The sequence below is a fragment of the Spermophilus citellus genome, assembly GCF_964194105.1.
Source record: "Spermophilus citellus genome assembly, chromosome: 8".
NCBI lineage: Eukaryota > Metazoa > Chordata > Mammalia > Rodentia > Sciuridae > Spermophilus > Spermophilus citellus.
Window position 1 is genome coordinate 1,121,785 of NC_138189.1, and position 18,828 is coordinate 1,140,612.

The 18,828-nt window shown below is 49.2% G+C and overlaps 2 protein-coding genes across 5 annotated transcripts; both read right to left on the reverse strand.

The window, feature by feature from the left end:
- Positions 1–3,009: 3,009 nt before the first annotated feature.
- SLBP (stem-loop histone mRNA binding protein) lies at positions 3,010–13,572 on the reverse strand. The gene is made up of 8 exons (XM_081303503.1): positions 12,136–13,572; positions 11,840–11,956; positions 9,134–9,238; positions 8,125–8,184; positions 7,733–7,870; positions 7,037–7,186; positions 5,835–5,916; positions 3,010–3,916 (listed from the first exon to the last, which is right to left on the reverse strand). Exons 1-8 carry the CDS (start codon positions 12,192–12,194, stop codon positions 3,800–3,802), a joined length of 828 nt encoding a protein of 275 aa, XP_081159629.1. The 5' UTR covers positions 12,195–13,572; the 3' UTR covers positions 3,010–3,799.
- Positions 13,573–13,751: 179 nt separating this feature from the next.
- On the reverse strand, positions 13,752–18,681 carry TMEM129 (transmembrane protein 129, E3 ubiquitin ligase). Of its 4 annotated transcripts, XR_014023212.1 has the most exons (5): positions 18,357–18,680; positions 15,944–16,418; positions 15,657–15,720; positions 15,329–15,488; positions 15,107–15,243 (listed from the first exon to the last, which is right to left on the reverse strand). XR_014023212.1 is itself a non-coding variant. In XM_081303501.1 (4 exons), the coding sequence occupies exons 1-4, from the start codon at positions 18,559–18,561 to the stop codon at positions 14,995–14,997; spliced, it is 813 nt and encodes a 270-aa protein (XP_081159627.1). In that variant the 5' UTR covers positions 18,562–18,681; the 3' UTR covers positions 13,752–14,994. The 4 variants fall into 4 exon arrangements, 3 of the variants coding, with proteins under 3 accessions (XP_081159627.1, XP_081159626.1, XP_081159628.1); XM_081303501.1 differs by lacking the exon at positions 15,657–15,720 and having other exon boundaries at positions 13,752–15,243; positions 15,944–16,142; positions 18,357–18,681; XM_081303500.1 differs by lacking the exon at positions 15,657–15,720 and having other exon boundaries at positions 13,752–15,243.
- Positions 18,682–18,828: the final 147 nt, after the last annotated feature.

Genomic DNA, 18,828 nt, shown 5'->3' on the forward strand with positions numbered 1-18,828 from the left:
ACAGGTTCCTTAAAATTAACTGCTGGGACAGTGAAAGCAAATTTTTCACAATCTTCAGGATGTAACCTTATAGAGAAAAAACAGTCTTTTAAATCTATTACCATCAAACTATAATCTAAAGGAATGGCTGTGGGGGAGGGAAGTCCTGGCTGTAATGATCCCATAGGCTGAAATATTTCTCTTAAAAGCCTTGAAAATCATTAGGGGTTTGTACGGAAACTGTGGTTCCGCTCCGGTAAAATTAAATATGGCGGCCCACATGGTTGGCACGGAAACTGTTTGTTTTGCTCCGGTAAATCTAAAGATGGCGGCCCCCATGGCCGGCGCGATGACATCACACTGTGCGACCGTTCTTGGAATTCCCGGGCTCCCGCCAGGAGGAAATGCCGGCGGCGGCGGCGGCGGCGAGAAAGCGGGCTGATCCGCGCCATCTGAATTCTCCGCAATGGGTCGGAGAACATCCTGACAGATTTTATTTGCGTTCTCAAAAGCCAATTGCCTAACTATAAATTTGCTAGCTCCTGGGTCCCCGATGGACCTGTTCGCAGCCTGATAGAGTCGGGCTACGAAATTTGAATAAGTCTCACTGGCACCTTGTCTGATTTTGGTAAGAACTAAATTGGACTGGTCCTTGGGGACAATTTGCCTCCAGGCACGTTTTGCACAATCAGTTATTTGATTGTACACTACAAAATCATAATTTAACTGTCTTTCTAAATCAGCAAAATCTTCAGTCCCTAAAAACATCGTTACTGGCGTTTCTATGCCCTGTCTCCTGTTCCTTTCTGCTTGTTCATTACAAAAATCAGTCCAGTAAGTTTTCCAAAGCAAGTAATCTCCCCCGCTCAGACAAGATCTGGCTAAAAAATCCAATCACTAGGAGGAAGGGGTTGTGAGCAAATATTTTCTATTAGACTCTGAACAAAAGGCGAATTTGGGCCGTACGTTTCACATGCATTTTTCAATTCCTTGATAGTTTTAAAAGGGATTACAGCATGAACTCTAACTCTCTGATCTTGTTCATTAGTTTGCTCAAAAACTGGAAAGAGGTGAAAACCAGTAGTATCCTCTCCCATTTCTTGAGCCTTCCTAATACCTTGCTGAACTGGGGTAAGAAAAGTCATCTTTAATTCAGCACACCTGTTAAATTTGGTCCTTCTAGCAGGTATCGGCCGAATTTTAAGCTTGGGCAGGTGGTGCTAAATGCAGTCTATTAAAATTTCTCTCTAAGTCCTGAGTTTCTATGTCTAATTCTTCTTCCTCAGACTGTGAGCTGCTATCAGACTCTGTACTATCGCCATTTGGAATTTGGGTTTCTAACTCACGTAGCTGAGAAGAAACCTGAGCCCCTTTAGGAGTTTCCTTTGTATTTTCCTCTCCAGGAAGATTGTTTACCACTTCTGGAGGGCTCTCCAAGATTAGAGATGCTTCTTCTTTATCATGCTGTTCTGTACAATCTGTCTGTGGGCTAGCTTGCACAATTTTAACCTTTGTTTTAGCTCCTAGCGCGGCTCAAAGGAAAGGAAATTAATTTAGCTTCAGGCTGATTTTCCATTTGAATAGACCTAATGGCTCTTTGAATACCTTTCAGAAGGTCTTCTGGTGGCCACGGACTTTGGTCCATGTATTCAAAGAGACAGACTTCTAGGGCTGTCCAAGTTTTCTGTATGTTCTCTATACCTCCAGGTATTTCAGTAGAAAGACAAACTCTCTGTAACTTTCTTCCTAATTTCTCCCAAGTAAGTAAATTTGGAGACTCTTGGTCACAAAACCAAGGACAATATTCACCTACAATCTTTAAGAATTGCAATAACTGAGTTTTCTTTATCTGTTTTCCTTTCTGATTAATTATACTGTCTAAAATAGTTAGATACATTTCCTTATCCGAAGAAGTAGAATTTCCCATTTTAAGTAATTTAACGTCTCTTTCCTTCAATATCTCCCGGTACTTTTGTGACCCAAATGTCACTTCTTCCTTTCTCTTATTTCTTATTTTCCTTATCCTCTTTATTACTTTTGTGACCCAAATGTCACTTCTTCCTTTCTCTTATTTCTTATTTTCCTTATCCTCTTTATTACTTTTGTGACCCAAATGTCACCTCTTCCTTTTCTTTATTCTTTATTCCTTACTTTCCTTTATTTTCTCTTTATTTCTTTTCCTTATCTTCCTTTTTATTTTTTCCCTTAATCTTTTTAGCGCGCGCTCCCACTCAATCTAACTAATTCAGAATGCCCCCCTCGTGGGCGCCAATTCTACCACGCGGCCTGCGCAGTGGTTTCATTAATGAGGTTCTGGCATTAAGTTAGTTAGAAGAGATCAAAATAAAACACACAGACAGTACCTTATTTTATATTGCTAGGTCCCAGACGGCTCGCCTCCCTGGTCCCCGCCTCTAGCCGCCCAGCAGGGCAGCGAGGATTACTCTGGGCTAGCAGGAGAGAGAGAGAGCGAACACGCCGGGGAGTAGCCTTTTATTTGGGGGGACAAGAGATTCAGGGGAGAATTCCATCCAATGAAGGTTGAGGGGGGGCTGCACTCCAAGGTCAGGGTCAGTGATTGGGTCTCCAGGGTCAGTGGTTACGCACACCCCCACACGGATGGGCTCTCTCATCAGGAAAGGGTCGGGAAAGCTCCGACACAGCCAGAGCGCCTCAGGCCCTTAACGGGAGTCACCCAATCACGTGTCAGAATGGCTCCCCACACTCACAAGCATCACCACCCCCATATTTTTATCCCCTAACCTGACCCTGAATGCAGCCTTTGTAGCTTCCTCCCCATCAGGGCAGGCTCCCATGCCAAAGCCAGGACTATCAAGGCCCTCACCAGCGGGGCAGGCAGGGACTTGGGCCAGCACTCTCATTGGCACTGGGCTCAGTTCTCTCAGAACCTGGGCTGCTCTCCCTGTGCACCTCAGCAGAACCTCAGGGATGCCAAGAGGCTCACTCTGACCCCCTACACAAAGTTCATCAAGGCAGTGAACCCATCCAGCAACGTCATAGATCCGTTAAAAGAGTTTTTTCCTTTTTATTTTTGCAACATCATTCCATACAAAAGCAATGAAAACACAACAGTTTAACAAGTTTACAATTGAATATCTGTACACATTATCATTTACAGTAATTTTACACTGTCAATTAACTGATTGTAAAAAAAACATTCTAAGTCGCTCTGTTGCCTTAACTGTCTCATCAGTTAAGACCTAGCTAGTGCTATTTACAAGTACCCAATCAGAGACTTTAACTTACATAAAACCCATTAATTTAACATCTTTGTTCAGAGCTCTGTATGGGAGGGAAAAAACTACTTGGACTTATTGATAAAAGGCCAGAAAACACATTTCCACAAAATCATCATGTCTCACACTGAATATATTTTGTCAAGTACCTGCAAAGAAAACCACCCTATATTGGTCCTAAGAACACATGGTAAAGTTTACAACCAGCCCACCTGACAAGCGGCAACTAAAAGTCTAAGGAGGCTGTGGGAAACTAGTTCACTTGCACTGGCCTTTCCAACTTGAGAGTGGAAACACCATGCACCCAAGTTTGCTCAAGACTGCTTCGCAATCAATATTCCTTGGATTCAGCACCATTTACAAGTTAAAACATGCAAAACATTCACTATACACAAAATTAATGTTTCTAAGAAAGTAAGGCAAGAACAACAACTCATCCTAAGACCATGAACTACTGACAGACACCACCCAGCTACCAGTGCACATCACAGGCCTACATGTTTGGCGGACCTCTAGCTGGCCAGAGATGGCACCTGCTTCTCCCAGTGGCCACCAGGTGGCAGTCAACTCATAGCAGAGAAGTCTTTCAAGGGCTCAGTTAAGCAAGCTTCCAAATCAAATTCGTCTTCCACTTGGCAGTCCACATGTCTGACCTTGGTGGGTGTGCCAGAATACGCATCCTAAAAGACACAAGCACAGGTCACATCTGTCCCTCAGAGAGGCAGGCTTGCTGAGCGATTCCAATGCACAATAATAAACCTTATTTTAGTTGGAAGCTTCAAGTTCCTGCCCACTAACTATCCACCCACCCCTGCCCCAAGGAACACCTCACACCTCTGAGTCATGGCTGCCTCACCTAACAGGAGCTGCTGTGACACAAGACATCACCTAACTGACCTGTGAGGGTATGACCTTTCAATTAAAATTTTTCTTTAAAAAATTAAAAGGAGTGGGGATGTGGTTCAGTGGCAAGGCATCCCAGGGTTCAATCCAGTTTAAAACAAAAACAAAAAAAAAAAAAACACCACCATGATCTGAGACAGGGTTAGGGTTAGGCCCATAGGTTGTAGGTTTTTCTCCAATGCAGCAATGTTCAAAAATAGATGGCATGGGGACATGCCCCTGGAAGGGTGTATCTGGTTCCAGAGCCCTTCCTCTTCCCATCCCCCTACTTCCTGCTTTCCTGGTGGCATGAGCTAAGCAGTTTTCCTCTACCAAGTCTTTCCACCATGTTCTGCCTTTCCTTAGGCCCAAAGCAACAAAGCCAGGTTAACATGGATCGATACCTGTGAAATTATAAGCCAAAAGAAATCTTAAAATATTTTTAGGATTTTGCAAGTGGACAAAGTCTAACAAGGTATACGCCTTAAGCAAACATTTTGCTGTTCCTCTACTGAACATCTGTGTCGCCTACTAATCACAAGCAGACTATGTGGTGTACAAACGGGCGACATAGGAAGGCAGACAGTAAAAGGCAACTCTGGACCTTGGTTTATATGTTCAAATATGGTACAGGAACCCAAAAGCACCAATTGCTCAAGTATGTATGTTTGAACCTTTCACCTATTTTTTTTTTTTAACTAAAGACTCTGAATATGGGCTGGGGATGTGGCTCAAGCGGTAGCGCGCTCGCCTGGCATGTGTGCGGCCTGGGTTTGATCCTCAGCACCACATACAAAGATGTTGTGTCCGCCAAAAACTGAAAAATAAGTATTAAAAAAATTCTATCTTTAAAAAAAAAGAACAATTTTTTTTTAAAAAAAAAGACTGAATATTTCCATTTGAAAACATTGGGTAGTCTCCTTTATAAGAATAATAAAGGAATCTTTTCATTGTACATTATTGTACTTATGCAGGAAAGTCTGAAAAAAACCCAGGGCTGGGGTTGTGGCTCAGAGGTAGAGCACTCGCCTAGCATGTGTAAGGCACTGGGTTTGAAACTCAGAAACACACACACACACACACAAAAAAAAATTTCCACTTCATTATCCACAGAACTGGAGATGAGGCAACCTGTATACTATCTTTAAAGGGTTTCCCGCTAGAAAACCTAACTTTAAATACCTAAGTAGCAGCCAGACACAGTGGTGGATGCCTATAATCCCAGCGGCTTAGGAGGCTGAGGCAGGAGGATCATGAGTTCAAAGCCAGCCTCAGCAATGGTGAGGCACTAAGCAACTCAGGGACACCCTGTCTCTAAATAAAATACAATAGGGCTGGGGATGTGGCTCAGTGGTTAAGTGCCCCTGAGTTCAATCCTTGGTTGCCACAGTCTGGCTGGGCACAAAATAACCAAGCCGCCACGAGGCACTTGCAGGCTCTCAACACTTGGTACCATTAAAAAAAAAAAAAACACCAAAACCCCAGAGACAAAGCAATCCCTCATCTAGTAACATTCAGCATTGATTTTTATGCCAGTAGTTCCGCAGCACAAGCCGGACACCACTTACAACACTTGTGACAATGCTCACACAGATGCTGGATTCAGAGGGCAAAGGCCTTATACTATAAATGGAAATGGTGGGACTCTTCAAAAGCCTAACTTTAGGTCACTCTCTCAGAATTCAATCTTATGATCCGAAACATCCAAGTACTTACAAAGTTATCCTGTGAGCTCGTCTGGGACTCAGAGCTGCTCTCTGTGGATTCAGTTTCCATTTCCCCAAGGTCCACAGGGTGTCTGTAAAACGAAATCCAACAAGGCTTTGAGAGTCAGGACAGGACGGGGGGGGTTGGCACATGCCTATGATCCTACCTGCCTTGAAATTTAAAAAGAAAAAAGGGAGGTGGGACTCAGGATGTGGCTTGGTGGTCGAGTGCTCCTGGGTTCAAAACCTAGTACCTACACAGCAACAACAAAACAGAACTTGTGAAGATAAAAACTTCCCTTAATTAAAATAAGACCTCTGCATGGGCTGGGGCTCAGTGGTAGAGTGCTTGCTTAGCATGTGTGAGGCACTGGGTTTGATTCTCCGCACCACATATATATAAAGGTCCAACAATAACTAATAAAAATGTTTTTAAAAGACTCTTCATAGGGCTGGGGATGTGGCTCAAGCGGTAGTGGGCTTGCCTGGCATGCGTGCGGCCCGGGTTCGATCCTCAGCACCACATACCAACAAAGATGTTGTGTCCACCGAGAACTAAAAAATAAATATTAAAATTTCTCTCTCTCTCTCTCTCCTCTCTCACTCTCTCTTAAAAAAAAAAAAAAAAAAAAAACTCTTCATAGGGCTGGGGATGTGGCTCAAGCGGTAGCGCGCTCGCCTGGCATGCGTGCGGCCCGGGTCCGATCCTCAGCACCACATACCAACAAAGATGTTGTGTCCGCCGAGAACTAAAAAAAATAAATATTAAAAAATTCTCTCTCTCTCTCCTCTCTCACTCTCTCCTTAAAAAAATAAAAAATAAAAATAAATAAATAAATAAATAACTCTTCATAAATAATTTTTTTGTTGTTATTACTGTAGATCGAACCCAGGGCCATGTATGTTAGGCCAGTGCTCAATTGCTGAGCTATATCCCCAGCCTGACTCAAACAACTCTGAGGATGTTCATCTTTTAAGGGAATAGAAAAAAACCACCAGAGTCCTAGATTTACTGAACACTCTCTTCCAACTCCAGAAGGTAAATCCAACCCAGTAGGCAAAATCCTCCCTGAAATTCTCCCCACAGTCCCATGACTAGGGGACACCAAGCCAAGCCCTGAGAGCGAATCACTCTGTTCTGAGAACTTCTAGGAACACCTGTCATTAGTCACTGTGCCAGAGAAACGGAACTAGAACACAACAAAGACATACATTTCTTGCAAATCACAGCCTTCTTCAGCTGGAGGATCCCAGAAGTGCAGAGCCACCTTCCAGAGCTTGATCTGCTGGTCCCATGAACGCCGACTATACTTCTTAAATTTGTTGGGGGTCTTGGGGTGAATACCAGGTTGTCGAAGGTGTCTGCAGGGGAGTAAGGTCACCTCAACACAAGCGTCTCACATTTCTCAATAACTAGGTTAGCCAGGCTCTAAGATCAGCTCTATCTGACAAAATACAGATCAGGTGAGTCTATAAAATGAGCCAGCCATATAAAAAAAGCACTACTTATTTGCAATCTGTTCCAGAAAAGTAAACGTTAATCTTAATGTTACCAAATACTTCATGAAAATTCAAAAGCCTTTCCTGTATCCATTTGTGTCTGCCTGGAGAGAGAGGCAAGGACATGCTGCCTGAGAGAAAGCAGGGTTGAGTGGCGGGCAATTTCCTCTGGTTACATCTTCAGGATCTGTGGCAAAGTCCCACCCCCACTGTACGTTTTAATGACTGTATTTGCAAGACTACTAGGACTCATGAGCATACCACCTGACATTATTATTATTTTGGGTGCTTTTCAGATACCAATCTATTCTCCTTGATTTGCACACAAGCTCCTGTGAGTCAATGACAGACAATTCTCAGCAAGGCATGGTGGGGCTGATTTAGGAAGTGCCAAGGAGACAAGACTACCTGGGGACCTCTTTAATATAGCGATCGTAGGCAATAGTGTTCTTTCCATAGTTGATCTGCTTCTGTCTTCGCATCAGGACACTTTCATCTGTCTCCACATCAGCTGGCACTGTAGACGCTGACTCTTTTGAATCAGAACTGAAAACATGGAAGATTAAGAACAAGCCTGGCATAAAAAAATCACCATGTAAGCTATGCCAAGAAAGTGCTAGAACATCATCATCCTCTGGTTCCAAACCATATTAATCCCAGAACAGCCCAGAACCTTTGTACATTTGGGGATTTAGTACACAACAGAAACTATTTCAAATCAGTAAGGAACCAGCTAATCAATAAGTGCTATCAGGACAATCTGCAATTCAATTACAAAGAAATGTTTACACAGCATGTACCTTCCTGATGATGATTTCCGCTCTCTTCCAAAGTCATTTATGAGGAGTTTTCTTTTATATCTGAGAGGGAGGAAAAAAAGAAAAAAAAAAAAAAAAAAAAAAAAAGACCTTCTTTAAAGGTCTAAAAACTAGCAATGCTTCTAGAGTTGACAGCCACCAGGAATGCAGCCTTCTCCCTGGAAGTCAGCATATTGTTGTTGTTTTTAAATGCAAAACTAACCTCAGTTACATCATCTTATAAAACAAAGGTTATCTGCCAAGATCATAGTTTAGAGCAACCAGGTCTAAAAAAACTATCCTAATGCTCTCAGGCACACCACTCTACATCACACAAAGAGTCTCTAGGCCAAAAGGAAAACCCTCGACAGCGTCATCAGCCAGATGAGGACAGGCAGCCAATCCCAAGACGCATCCTCAGAGGCAGCTAACAGATCTGCTCCCACCTACTTGTCCCCTGCTTGATCCAACATACTGCAACAAACCACACCAACTCAGCTAGCCGGGCTGGGGTTGGATGGTGAGGGGCAAAAGGAGAGGAGGGACTAGAAACGCCCACGATGTGACCCAGGGATTTATCGTCTGGATGCAATGAGGCAAGGAAGGGGACCATCTTGCATGAAGACCAAGCCAGGCCACCATCGAGAACAACTCCTCACCTGAGTGGCACACGGTGGTGATAGAGTCAGTGGCTGTGGAGCTGGGCTGAGTGTGCAACTCAGTGGTGGAGCACTCGCCTCGTCACACCACCCAGCTAGGAAGGGTCGCCACTAAGGCCCTGGAAAGTAGGCTCCCGGAAGATGCTGATAAAGTTGTTGATAGAACTTTATTTATTTATATGTGGTTCTGAGAACTAAACCCAGGGCCTCACACATGCCAGGCAAATGCTCTACCACGAGCCACAGCCTCACCCTGGGAACCAAATTTTGAGAACCACTGCTCTAAGGCACACCTTGAAATGAGTGTAAGATTCAAAAGCCACAAAAACATTTTTGTGGTCCAAAATGTGTACCTTGCAATTTCTTTGTTAACTCTGGTCCTCATTTCATCTTCTTCAACGGCATTGGCCCAGTCTGAACACCGAGAACGGGGCTTGGGGCCTTCAGGAGTGGTGAAACTGCAACAAAACAGAAAGGCCATCTGACCTCAGGAGCACTTCCAGTTCCCTTTCACACTGTCAGGAAACACTCAGAGGCCATCTGGCAGAATGGGCTGAATCAGATGTGAAAGCATCTCTACTCTAACCATTACGTCATGGTTTTATAAAAAAGATTTCAGATAACATGCTTACTGCTATGTAGTGTCTGGCACACATAAGAATCAAGTGGAGTGGCTACTTTTTTTCTTTCAGGCACACGATTCAGAACCCATTATACATACAACTACCTTGTGGATGTAAAGTGTACTGTCTGGCGCCTTTGCTGCACTAGGGCAGTAAAGTGCACACTTACAGTTGAGTCAAACCTAACCCAAGAGCTCAATTCTATCAAGGCTTGATGCCAAAACTTCTGGCAGCCAGAACCTTCATCATGTCTGTTATTTATATTAGATATAAATTTATATCTTTTATTTTTCCTCTCCAACTTTCTATTGACTACTGTTGGTGTATCAAAACTAGACTAGACACGGGCTGGGGATGTGGCTCAAGCGGTAGCGCGCTCGCCTGGCATGCGTGCGGCCCGGGTTCAATCCTCAGCACCACATACCAACAAAGATGTTGTGTCCGCGGAGAACTAAAAAATAAATATTAAAAATTCTCTCTCTCTCTCTCTCCTCTCACTCTCTCTTTAAAAAAAAAAAGAAATAAAGAATTTCTTAAAAAAAACTAGACTAGACACTAATTTCAATAAACAACCACAGGTGTTATAGTCACAAATCAAATGGCATGCTTGGAAAACATAACTGCAACAATAATTTATTTATGTAACTTTCTTCCCTCATAGTCACCCCTGAGAATCTTAAGTTAAATTTTAAAAATGGTCAGGAAAGCCTGAAATCAAACCAAGTAATAAAGTACAATTTAATCTGGTTCAATAGCTGTATTGTAAATACAGAGTAAAGCATAGGGAGGCAGCCCTCAAGTGGTATAGCAAGAGGTCCAGGTCTGGGTCTCCAGACCCCTCACAATGATAGCTTAAAGAGTAATGCACAAGCGATCTTATGCCACCTCTCATATTTTGGAACCTTTTGTGATGCTACAGCGCATTTTAAAAATTTATTTATTTATTTATTTTTTTAGGTATAGATAGACACAACACAATGCCTTTATTTTTATGTGGTACTTAAGATCGAACCCGGGTCCCGCCTGTGCTAGGCAAGCGCTCTACCACTGAGCCACAATCCCAGCCCCTAAAGCACATTTTTTGACAAGGCAGATTGGATGCCCAATTTACCCCATCTGAAAACAACGAAGCCTATTTTATACACTGAACTAACCTCTTCCCAAAGGGACCACTTCTTGCCTACCCCAACATGACTAGCATGGAGATACAGCTAGTGCACACACAGCAAGCACAAAGGCCCAGGGACAGAAGTATTCCTTTTACGTTGGTGGAATGAGGCTGTGCAGCTGACCTATCTGCTTGAGGGTTTGAGTCCAGATATCAGGCATGCCAGACATTGTAAGGATTTAACTGGGAAAGGTTTAGAGCTTGATCTCAGTAAGGCTTTGCTGCCTCCCGTTTCTACCTAGCCTAGAACTAGTTAGGGCTCCTACTCACACCCCTCTTCCAAGTCTTTAAACATTATCTACATGTACTGGTGACTCACACTGTGCCTCCTCTAGCCTAGTCCCTCCCCACAGGAGATCTGCTCATCCTGGGCAAAAGACTCCGCAGTCAACACAGGTACTCAGGCCTGAAGGCTCAGTCACCCTGACTCCTCTTTCCTCTAGCCCCCAAACCATCAACAAATCCTCCAGGTCCTGCCTTCAAGGGCCCACACTAAACAAGCGTTCCCCACCACCTGGCTACCCCCATCTGGCCTAATCACCATGTCCTTTCATACAGCTCAGTAGCAGCCTTGTCCTTGTCCTCTAGTCAGCTCTCAGGCCACTCAAGCCACCTGAAAGCCTAAGAATAAAATGTGGTACAGGGATCACTTCCCATTTCATCCAGTCACCAAAGAGTCCCTCAAGAAGTTCTCCCTGAGCAGCCCATCACCAGCTCATTCTCCTCGGGTACTCCTGGTCCCTCTGGACTATCTTGTTCCACTTGCTGCCCAAGTCCCAAGAGACATTGCTTGGTGAACATCTTGACCTTCCCAGAAGCGCCTAACCTAGAAAATGCTGGGCCAAGCAGACACCGAACAGGCCATAAAATGGCAAGACTCCTGGGTGCACCAGCGTGGAAAAGATGAGCTACCTGGAGCTTAACTTTCGGTTTTCATCCTGGCTTTTACGTAACACCTCTATTACTCCGGTGTAACATACCTTAGCAAAATCTGCTCAAAGTAAAACACAACTGACAAGCTATGTTATTAGATCATTTTTAAAGAAATAGCCTCAAGTAGCTCCCAGCACCATCTCAGGGTTTACCAGAGGTTCACGAAGTGATCAACTCGGGCTGAAACCGGTTCTGCAGCCACCTGTCGGAGAGGATGCTTCCCGGGCCTGGAGCAGAGACCAGGGACCCAGCGCCCGCCTGCCTAACCTGGCGCCGCCTAACGGGGCACACAGACCAGCCCCCGCCACGCGTCGCATGCACTCTGCGAGGCCCACCTCGCGGGTCTGCGGTCATCAGCCAGGTGCTGGCCCTCCTCCGCGTCCTCGGGCTTCCTGCGCCTCCCGTCCGCTCTGCGCTTCCGCCCGAGGCTCCATCTCTTAGGGGACGACGGGCTACGGAGACAGAGATCGCGGTCAGCGGCGGGGACCCAGCCTACACCCAGCCAGGCCCCGGAACGCGCCGCGCCGCACACGGCCAGGCCCCGGGACCCGCCGCGCCGCACACGGCCAGGCCCCGGGACCCGCCGCGCCGCACACGGCCAGGCCCGAGACCCCACCACGGGCCCACTCACCTAGCGCCGCAGTCGCGGCGGCTCCCGTAGGCAGGCGGGCTTCGCGGCCGACAAGCCATGGCGGCAGGGACGGCGTCGGCGTGCTCGGCGCCGGCGCGGACAGGCTCTGCGCGCGCCCCGCCCCCAACCGCCCTTTTGTGCGCGCTGCCCCGCCCTCGGCGCTCCCGCGCGCGCTGGGTCGGAAGACACCACCAGGTCCGCGCCGGCGGGGGATCCCCGCTCCGCTACATGTTCCTTGCGGGCGGACAAGGCTTGGGCCCAGGCTCCAGGGCCGGGCGGAGACGTGGGACCTCGCCGCCGGAGGCTACCGCCCAAGAATGCGAGCCAACGCCACTGGCTTAGCTGAGAAGAGGCGGAGGAACAGAATACCCCCCTCTGGCTTCCAGACGGCCGGCTCCGCGGCTGCTCGGGCGCTGATTGGTCGCGCCTTCGCGGGCGGAAGGGTCTTGGCGGGAGATTCGACGCGCGCGCCGTGGCCACACGGAATAGGCGGTACGACTTGCCTTTCTATTGGTCCGCCAGAGTGGGCGCTCCAATGATTGGTCCCGACCAAAGGAACGGGCTTTTGATTGGCTTGGTCCGGGCTGGGGCGCGTCTCCGCGCCGGCGGGAACCAGGAAAGTACGGCCTGGCTTCGGTCCGCAGATCCTCCGGCCGCCTTGGGTTTTGGGTTTCTAGTCTGTTTTAAGCCATTATAAACTTTGGCGTTACCTGGCGTGGTGGCACACTCCTGTAATCCCAGTGACCAGGGAGGCTGAGGCAGGGAAGACCCCAAGTTCAAAGTCAAACATCAATTTAGGGAAATCTTGTCGCAAAATAAACAAGGATTGGGGATGTAGCTCAGTGGTTGAGCAACCCTAGATGCAGGCAGCAGCGATGGATGAGCGTCCTCAGGCGCACGCCTGCCACCGCCGGCCTGCTTGCTTCACCGAGGCTTTGGGCCCCTGTTCTAGCGCCCACGGGTATAATAGTGGTAGGTTTCAGGAACCGGTCCACCCTGTACCTGGCTAGGGGCCGAAGGAGGGTGAAGTGCACTGGACCTCGTGCTGTCCTCGCGCAGGTTGCGAGCAGATTCCGCCTAAGCAGCAGCGGAAGCAGAGGCCAAAGAGGGGTGCCCAGCTCCAAAGCCCTTTTCCCACACCCGGAGGGCTGGGCTTTGGCATCTGCTGCCCAGGGGCGGCCTTGGAGACTGATGCCGGGCCCTCCCTTTCCAACTCAAAAAGGTCATCCCCAGGCCAAGGCAGACGGGTCTCACTCTGTCCTCCCTGGAGTTCCTACACCAGGAACACGTTCATTCCTTCTTGTCTTGAACACTGCACAAGGATCAGTTTGCGAGAGCTTTCCTAATATTCTCCAGCCATCACCCCCCCAACTGTGACAAAAGCTTGGTGCTTTCTTTTCCAGCAATGATGCTTGAACCTAGGAGCACTTTACCAGCCCTTTACCAGCCCTTTACTTTATTTCATTTTGAGATAGGGCCTTGATAAATTGCTGAGGCTGGCCTAAAAATTTGTGATCCTCCTGCCTCAGCCTCCCTGGTCACTGGGATTACAGGCATGGGCCTTAGCACCTAGCAAAAGTTGGCTTTAATATCAAAAGTAAAATAAAGCACAGCACTTCAAACTAATATTTTATTAAGTACAGTATCATTTAGCTACATTTATCTGTATAAAACAAACTTCCTTTTTTGGTAAAAACAACCCCCAAATTGCTGGCCTTTCCTAGGCAGCCCTTGAAATTCTGGACTGGCTCTTGGCCTTGCCACCAACCCCCATTACCCAAAACAGCTTGCTCTGCTGGAAAACCTCCTGGGGTTAGGCTCAGCCTTGGGTAAGTAGGGCTAGCTGGATCCTTCATGCCTGCTTGAAACAGCAAAGTGTAGGGCATAGATGTGAGGGCCACCCTCCAGCAACCACTGTGTCAGAGCTGGTGGGGGGTGCCTTCTTCCCCTCCCACCTGAACCATCAAATCATCAGTAGGGCAGCATGCCCAACAGAACTTTGACCATTGGGAGTACCTCTTCAGAACCAGGCAGACTCAGAGTCAGTGACTGGCCCTGTCCTTTGTCCCTGGTGGGCTTGACTTCTGGATGTCCCTGTGTCCTCCCTGCTGTCCTGGGGCCAAGTCTGATGCCTCAGTCTTCTGTGGACCATGGGAGCCAAATACACCAGGGCACAGTGAATACCCTCCAGGTGCTAGGTGGCCCCCAGGAGTGAGTGGAGGCATCGTGGACTGACCCCAGCTTGCTACTCCTGCTTCCTCATTCAGGAGTAGCCTCTCATCAGGCTGCAGCCACCAAAATGCCCCAGCTTGGACCTTCACACTAGAGTGGCACCCCAAATCTCCACTTCCACAGTTGGGCTCCACCTCAAGTATTCCAAGCAGTATCCATGGCTGGGGAAGGTGTCCCAACACCAGAGCCAGCAGCCAGCTCCAGGACATGGGCCAGAGAATGGGCGTGGGTGAACGGACATGAGTCTGGCTCATAACTGAGGGATAGATGTGCTTGGTAAAGTTAAGGCAAAGTGGCCAAGTGAAGGTCATCAAGGCAGTCCTAGGTTCTGGAGGCTCTGGAATGCTCTCAGTTTGAGTACCTGCCCTCACCTGGAGGAAGGTGGCCAGAAAGAGAAAGTGCAGAAGTCCCTGGAAAAAGAGTATCTCTGATGAAAATTTCTTTTAGACAAATATCCTCAACATACAGTAGGCTCAAGGCAGAGTGGCTTCAGGTCATGTGCTTTTTGAATAGAGCCCTATGCCAAGGCCAGGGAGGTATGGCCACTCCCTGGCAGGGGCAAGTGGCTGGCAGGGCCACAGAGTCCATTCCAGATCTCCAAGGCCCTACCCACATCCTCTGGGAAGCTCAGCGCACAGTACACACATCCAGGATGCAGAAGCGAGCTCGGCAGGTGGGGCAAGGCACACGGCTGGCCAGCCAGGTGTCAGGGCGCTGGGGGTCCTGGCGGCTGGCAAACCATTTGCCCATGCAGGTGAGACACCACATGGGGCGGCAGTAGCACTGCTGGCACTCGCCTACGGCGGGCTCCTGGCACGTCTTCACCAGCTTCACACTGGCACGTGTCTGCATGCAACCAATGCAAGCTTCCAGCTCCTGCAGGGGTTACATAGGGAGCTGAAGGAGCCTGGTGACATGTTCTGTGAGGTCCATCCAACCCTCCCCTCAGGCTAGCACTTACCTGGCTGCTAGGCACAGAGTAGGCTGGGTTGACCTCCACCAGGGAGGCAAATGTCTCCAAGAATAGGTCACCCAGACTCTGGTGGATGACTACGTTGGCGGCACTGCGGATGGGTGCCCGGAGCTTCTCACATAGCTCGCCATATTCTGTCGAGTTCAGCCTGCAGGAGATGCAGCCTGCTGGGTTGGGTTCCTCTGCCTGAGGGGCCTCGACCTGGAGCTAGCCAGGACCCAGAGGCAGGCAGGGTCCAGGGAAACCAGCTGCCTTGAAGGATGCCCAGGACAGCAGCCAACAATGATGGCCCTAAGGCCAGATCCTATAAACTCACCCCCAGAGCCAGGAGGGGAGAAGCTGGGAGCCAAGTTGACACCAAATCATGGTCCTGGGCTGTCCTAAATGTGTTCCAAGAAACTGCAGAAACTTAGAGAGCAGAAGGAGCAGCACATGGGGAAGCTGAGAGCAGCAAGATCCCTGAAGGAGGGTGATGCTGGAAGGTCAGATGACCCATAGCACACAGACCCCAGGAGTGCTGCAGCATTCACCACCACACCCAGTGCCTCCCAAGGGGCAATGAAGGCCACACCCTGCAGCAGACCGCAGCCACCACACACTTACCGGATATCAAAGGGTTGCACAGAAGGACTGGCGCTGACCACACAAATGGTGAGGAGCTGCACAGGCAGGTTTGAGTCTGGTGAGAGCTCATGCTGCCGAGACTCTGTCACTGTCAGGTGTACATCCTGCTGTTGGGCCACGTGCACACGGTATGTGGTAACCTTCATCACCCATGTGTCTGTCACAATTACACGGGCACCTGGCACACCAGTAGCAAACTTATCAATCCGCCGGAACTCAGTGTTGATGGAGGCGGCCACGGCCTGCCAGCCGGACTGTGGGAGGGCATAGAGGGCCAGGGTGCGGGCCAATGGGTGGCAGGTCCACTGGTCCTGGGACCAGTAGTAAATCAGGATGCTAGCAACAGAAGGGAGGGTCACAGCCAGCAGGAGGAAGAGCTGCCAGGCCTCTGGGGCCTGGCTGGGGGAGTAGAGTCGCTTTTCTGAAGCCGCACAGCACATGCCCACATAGTAGCCTGAAAAGGAGAAGGTGCTCAGGGAAGCTGGAGCTGTCAGGTGCCATCCTCCTCTTGCAGTGGCCATCTGGAGGTCACAGTGCTGCCCTTCGGCTGGCAGAGGGGAGTGACTACATCCTCTCTTGACACTAGCTCTGGGCCTGGCCAGCTACCAGGACAGGTGGGCTTCACCATTCCTATACCTCCACACCACATTAGGGGGAAGGTTTTCAATTTACTTCTTTAGTTTTACATGAGAGTATTGAAAAAAAAAAAAAACACGAACTAGAAAACCAAAAGTAAACACAAAGACCTTGTCACAAGGCTGATCCTAGGGGTAGCTACCTGGGTCAGATCTTGGTCTTTCCATTCCACCCTGAGAAGGCAGATCTGACAACACCCATCCCAGAGCTGGGACAATTTATGCAAAAATGTAAACAAACCAGGTACAACAGTGCATGCGTGTAATCCCAGTAGTTCAGGAGACTGAAGCAGGAGGGTCTCAAGTTCCAGGCCATCCTCAGCAACTTAGCAAGGCAGGCCCTAAACAATCTAGTGAGATCCTGTCTCAAAATTTAAAAAGAGGTGGAGATGTAGGGGCTGGGGATGTGGCTCAAGCGGTAGCGTGCTCGCCTGGCATGCATGCGGCCCGGGTTCGATCCTCAGCACCACATACCAACAAAGATGTTGTGTCCACCGAGAACTAAAAAATAAACATTAAAAATTCTCTCTCTCTCTCTCTCTCTCTCTCTCTCTCACTCTCTCTTTAAAAAAAAAAAAAAAAAAGAGGTGGAGATGTAGCTTAAATGTAAAGCACTGCTGGGTTCAATCCCTAGAACCAAAACAAAAAGGTGAACAAGTACAGAAAGAATAATGAAGTATGTTGCAAGGACAAAGAAACTAGCTCCAGGGCCCTACTGCCACATCCACACAATGGAAACATCAGAATGAATAACAAAGTAGATGGTAAGGGACTACAAAGGCAGGCTCCCATTTGCAAAAAACAAACAAAACAATAAATGTTTATTCTGGCCAAATCCCTATGTGTTAAGATAACTTGTTATGTAGCAATAGATAACTAACATCTATGAAACTTGGAAGCTTTTTGAAAGTTGCGAACACAAGTTGGTGAGACAACAGGCTGTAAGGCCAGCTCTGCTGTCTACTATAGGTATGTTCTCCATGAACATACCTATACCCGGCTTTCCTTTGGTGCAAAGGGAGTGCCCATGGGGAGGGTGCAAGTACAGGATCTTCAGAAACCCACCCCACATCCTTCAAGGGAGCAACATGGTCAGGAAGTCTGCTCCACTTTCCTCATCTGCCTCACAGGACATGGGGTCATCAGGACAAGAAACCAACTGCCACAGCAGTCCCATCTTCATCTCTCCAGCGGACTCCCCTCAGCCCTCCTTCCCTTGGAGGTAGGTCTGGGTGCCTCCAGCTCTCCATTACCCAACTCCACCGGTGTCCACAGAGCAGCAGACGTGGCACTGCCGTTTGTCCTCCCAGACCTCTTTCTCCCAGTGCCAAAGAACTCCTGCCTAGTTCCCCAACGTGCCCCAACGCTCTCCAAATCCATCCTCTAACCGACTGACAGCCCCGCCTCCCAGAGACCCCACTAGCAGCTAGGTCACTGCTCAGCACTGCTCTGGACAGCTCCTGAGTGTCCTGGCCTGGCAGAGAACTCTGCATCTACATGGCCCCCAACTTCGAGCTGCCCATCCGCGCCGGCTCTCCCCACACTCATCTTCCAGGGCACCTTGCCCAGGCGCCCTCCCCCACGGCAGGCACGGTAGCGCGATCCTGTACCCCAGCCACCATGACGGTTCAGGACGCGAACCCGACTGTGCCGGTCGCCTTTCCCACCCGCACTGACCGGCTGCACGGCCGGGCGGGCGGGGCGACTGGGCACCCCGGGGTCTCGCAGCAAGCCCCGCCCGCGCGCAGGGGGCTCACCGAGCGGCAGCAGCGAGTGGCACAGCAGCGTGGCGGCCGTGCGGCGCAAGTGGTAGGACACGAAGGCGGCGTCCTCGCTGCCCAGCCAGCCCGACAGCAGGTTCTGCACCGTGAGCCCGGCCGAGTGGAACTCGTTGGGCGTGAACACGAAGCACACGGCGAAGACCAGGTAGGCGAGCGTGAAGGTCACCTCGGGGCTGTCCATCGCGCCGCCACCCCGAGAACCGGGAAGAAGCCAGAGCGTCGGATCTCGGGCAGTTAGCGGTAGCAGCCGCCCAGGCCAAGCCAGGCCACGCCAGGCCCCCCGCGGGGCACTCTGGGAGAGCGAGTCCGCGACCGGCCGCCCGCGGGGCACTCTGGGAGAGCGAGTCCGCGTCCTGCCCCCCGCGGGGCACTCTGGGAGAGCGAGTCCGCGTCGGGCCGCCCGCGAGGCACTCTGGGAAACACAACTGAGAAACACAACTCTGGGAGG

Bases quoted from the DNA above. Each gene is read 5' to 3' on its own strand.
- SLBP (XM_081303503.1), bottom strand. From the start codon at position 12,194: ATGGCTTGTCGGCCGCGAAGCCCGCCTGCCTACGGGAGCCGCCGCGAC. The intron at 11,957-12,135 runs GTGAGTGGGCCC...CTGTCTCCGTAG, and splicing joins CGCCGCGACTGCGGCGCTAG to CCCGTCGTCCCCTAAGAGAT. The intron at 9,239-11,839 runs GTGGGCCTCGCA...GTTTTGTTGCAG, and splicing joins GATGACCGCAGACCCGCGAG to TTTCACCACTCCTGAAGGCC.
- TMEM129 (XM_081303500.1), bottom strand. From the start codon at position 18,561: ATGGACAGCCCCGAGGTGACCTTCACGCTCGCCTACCTGGTCTTCGCC. The intron at 15,489-15,943 runs GTAAGTGTGTGG...CATCTCCTGCAG, and splicing joins GTGCAACCCTTTGATATCCG to GCTGAACTCGACAGAATATG. The intron at 15,244-15,328 runs GTAAGTGCTAGC...TAACCCCTGCAG, and splicing joins ACTCTGTGCCTAGCAGCCAG to GAGCTGGAAGCTTGCATTGG.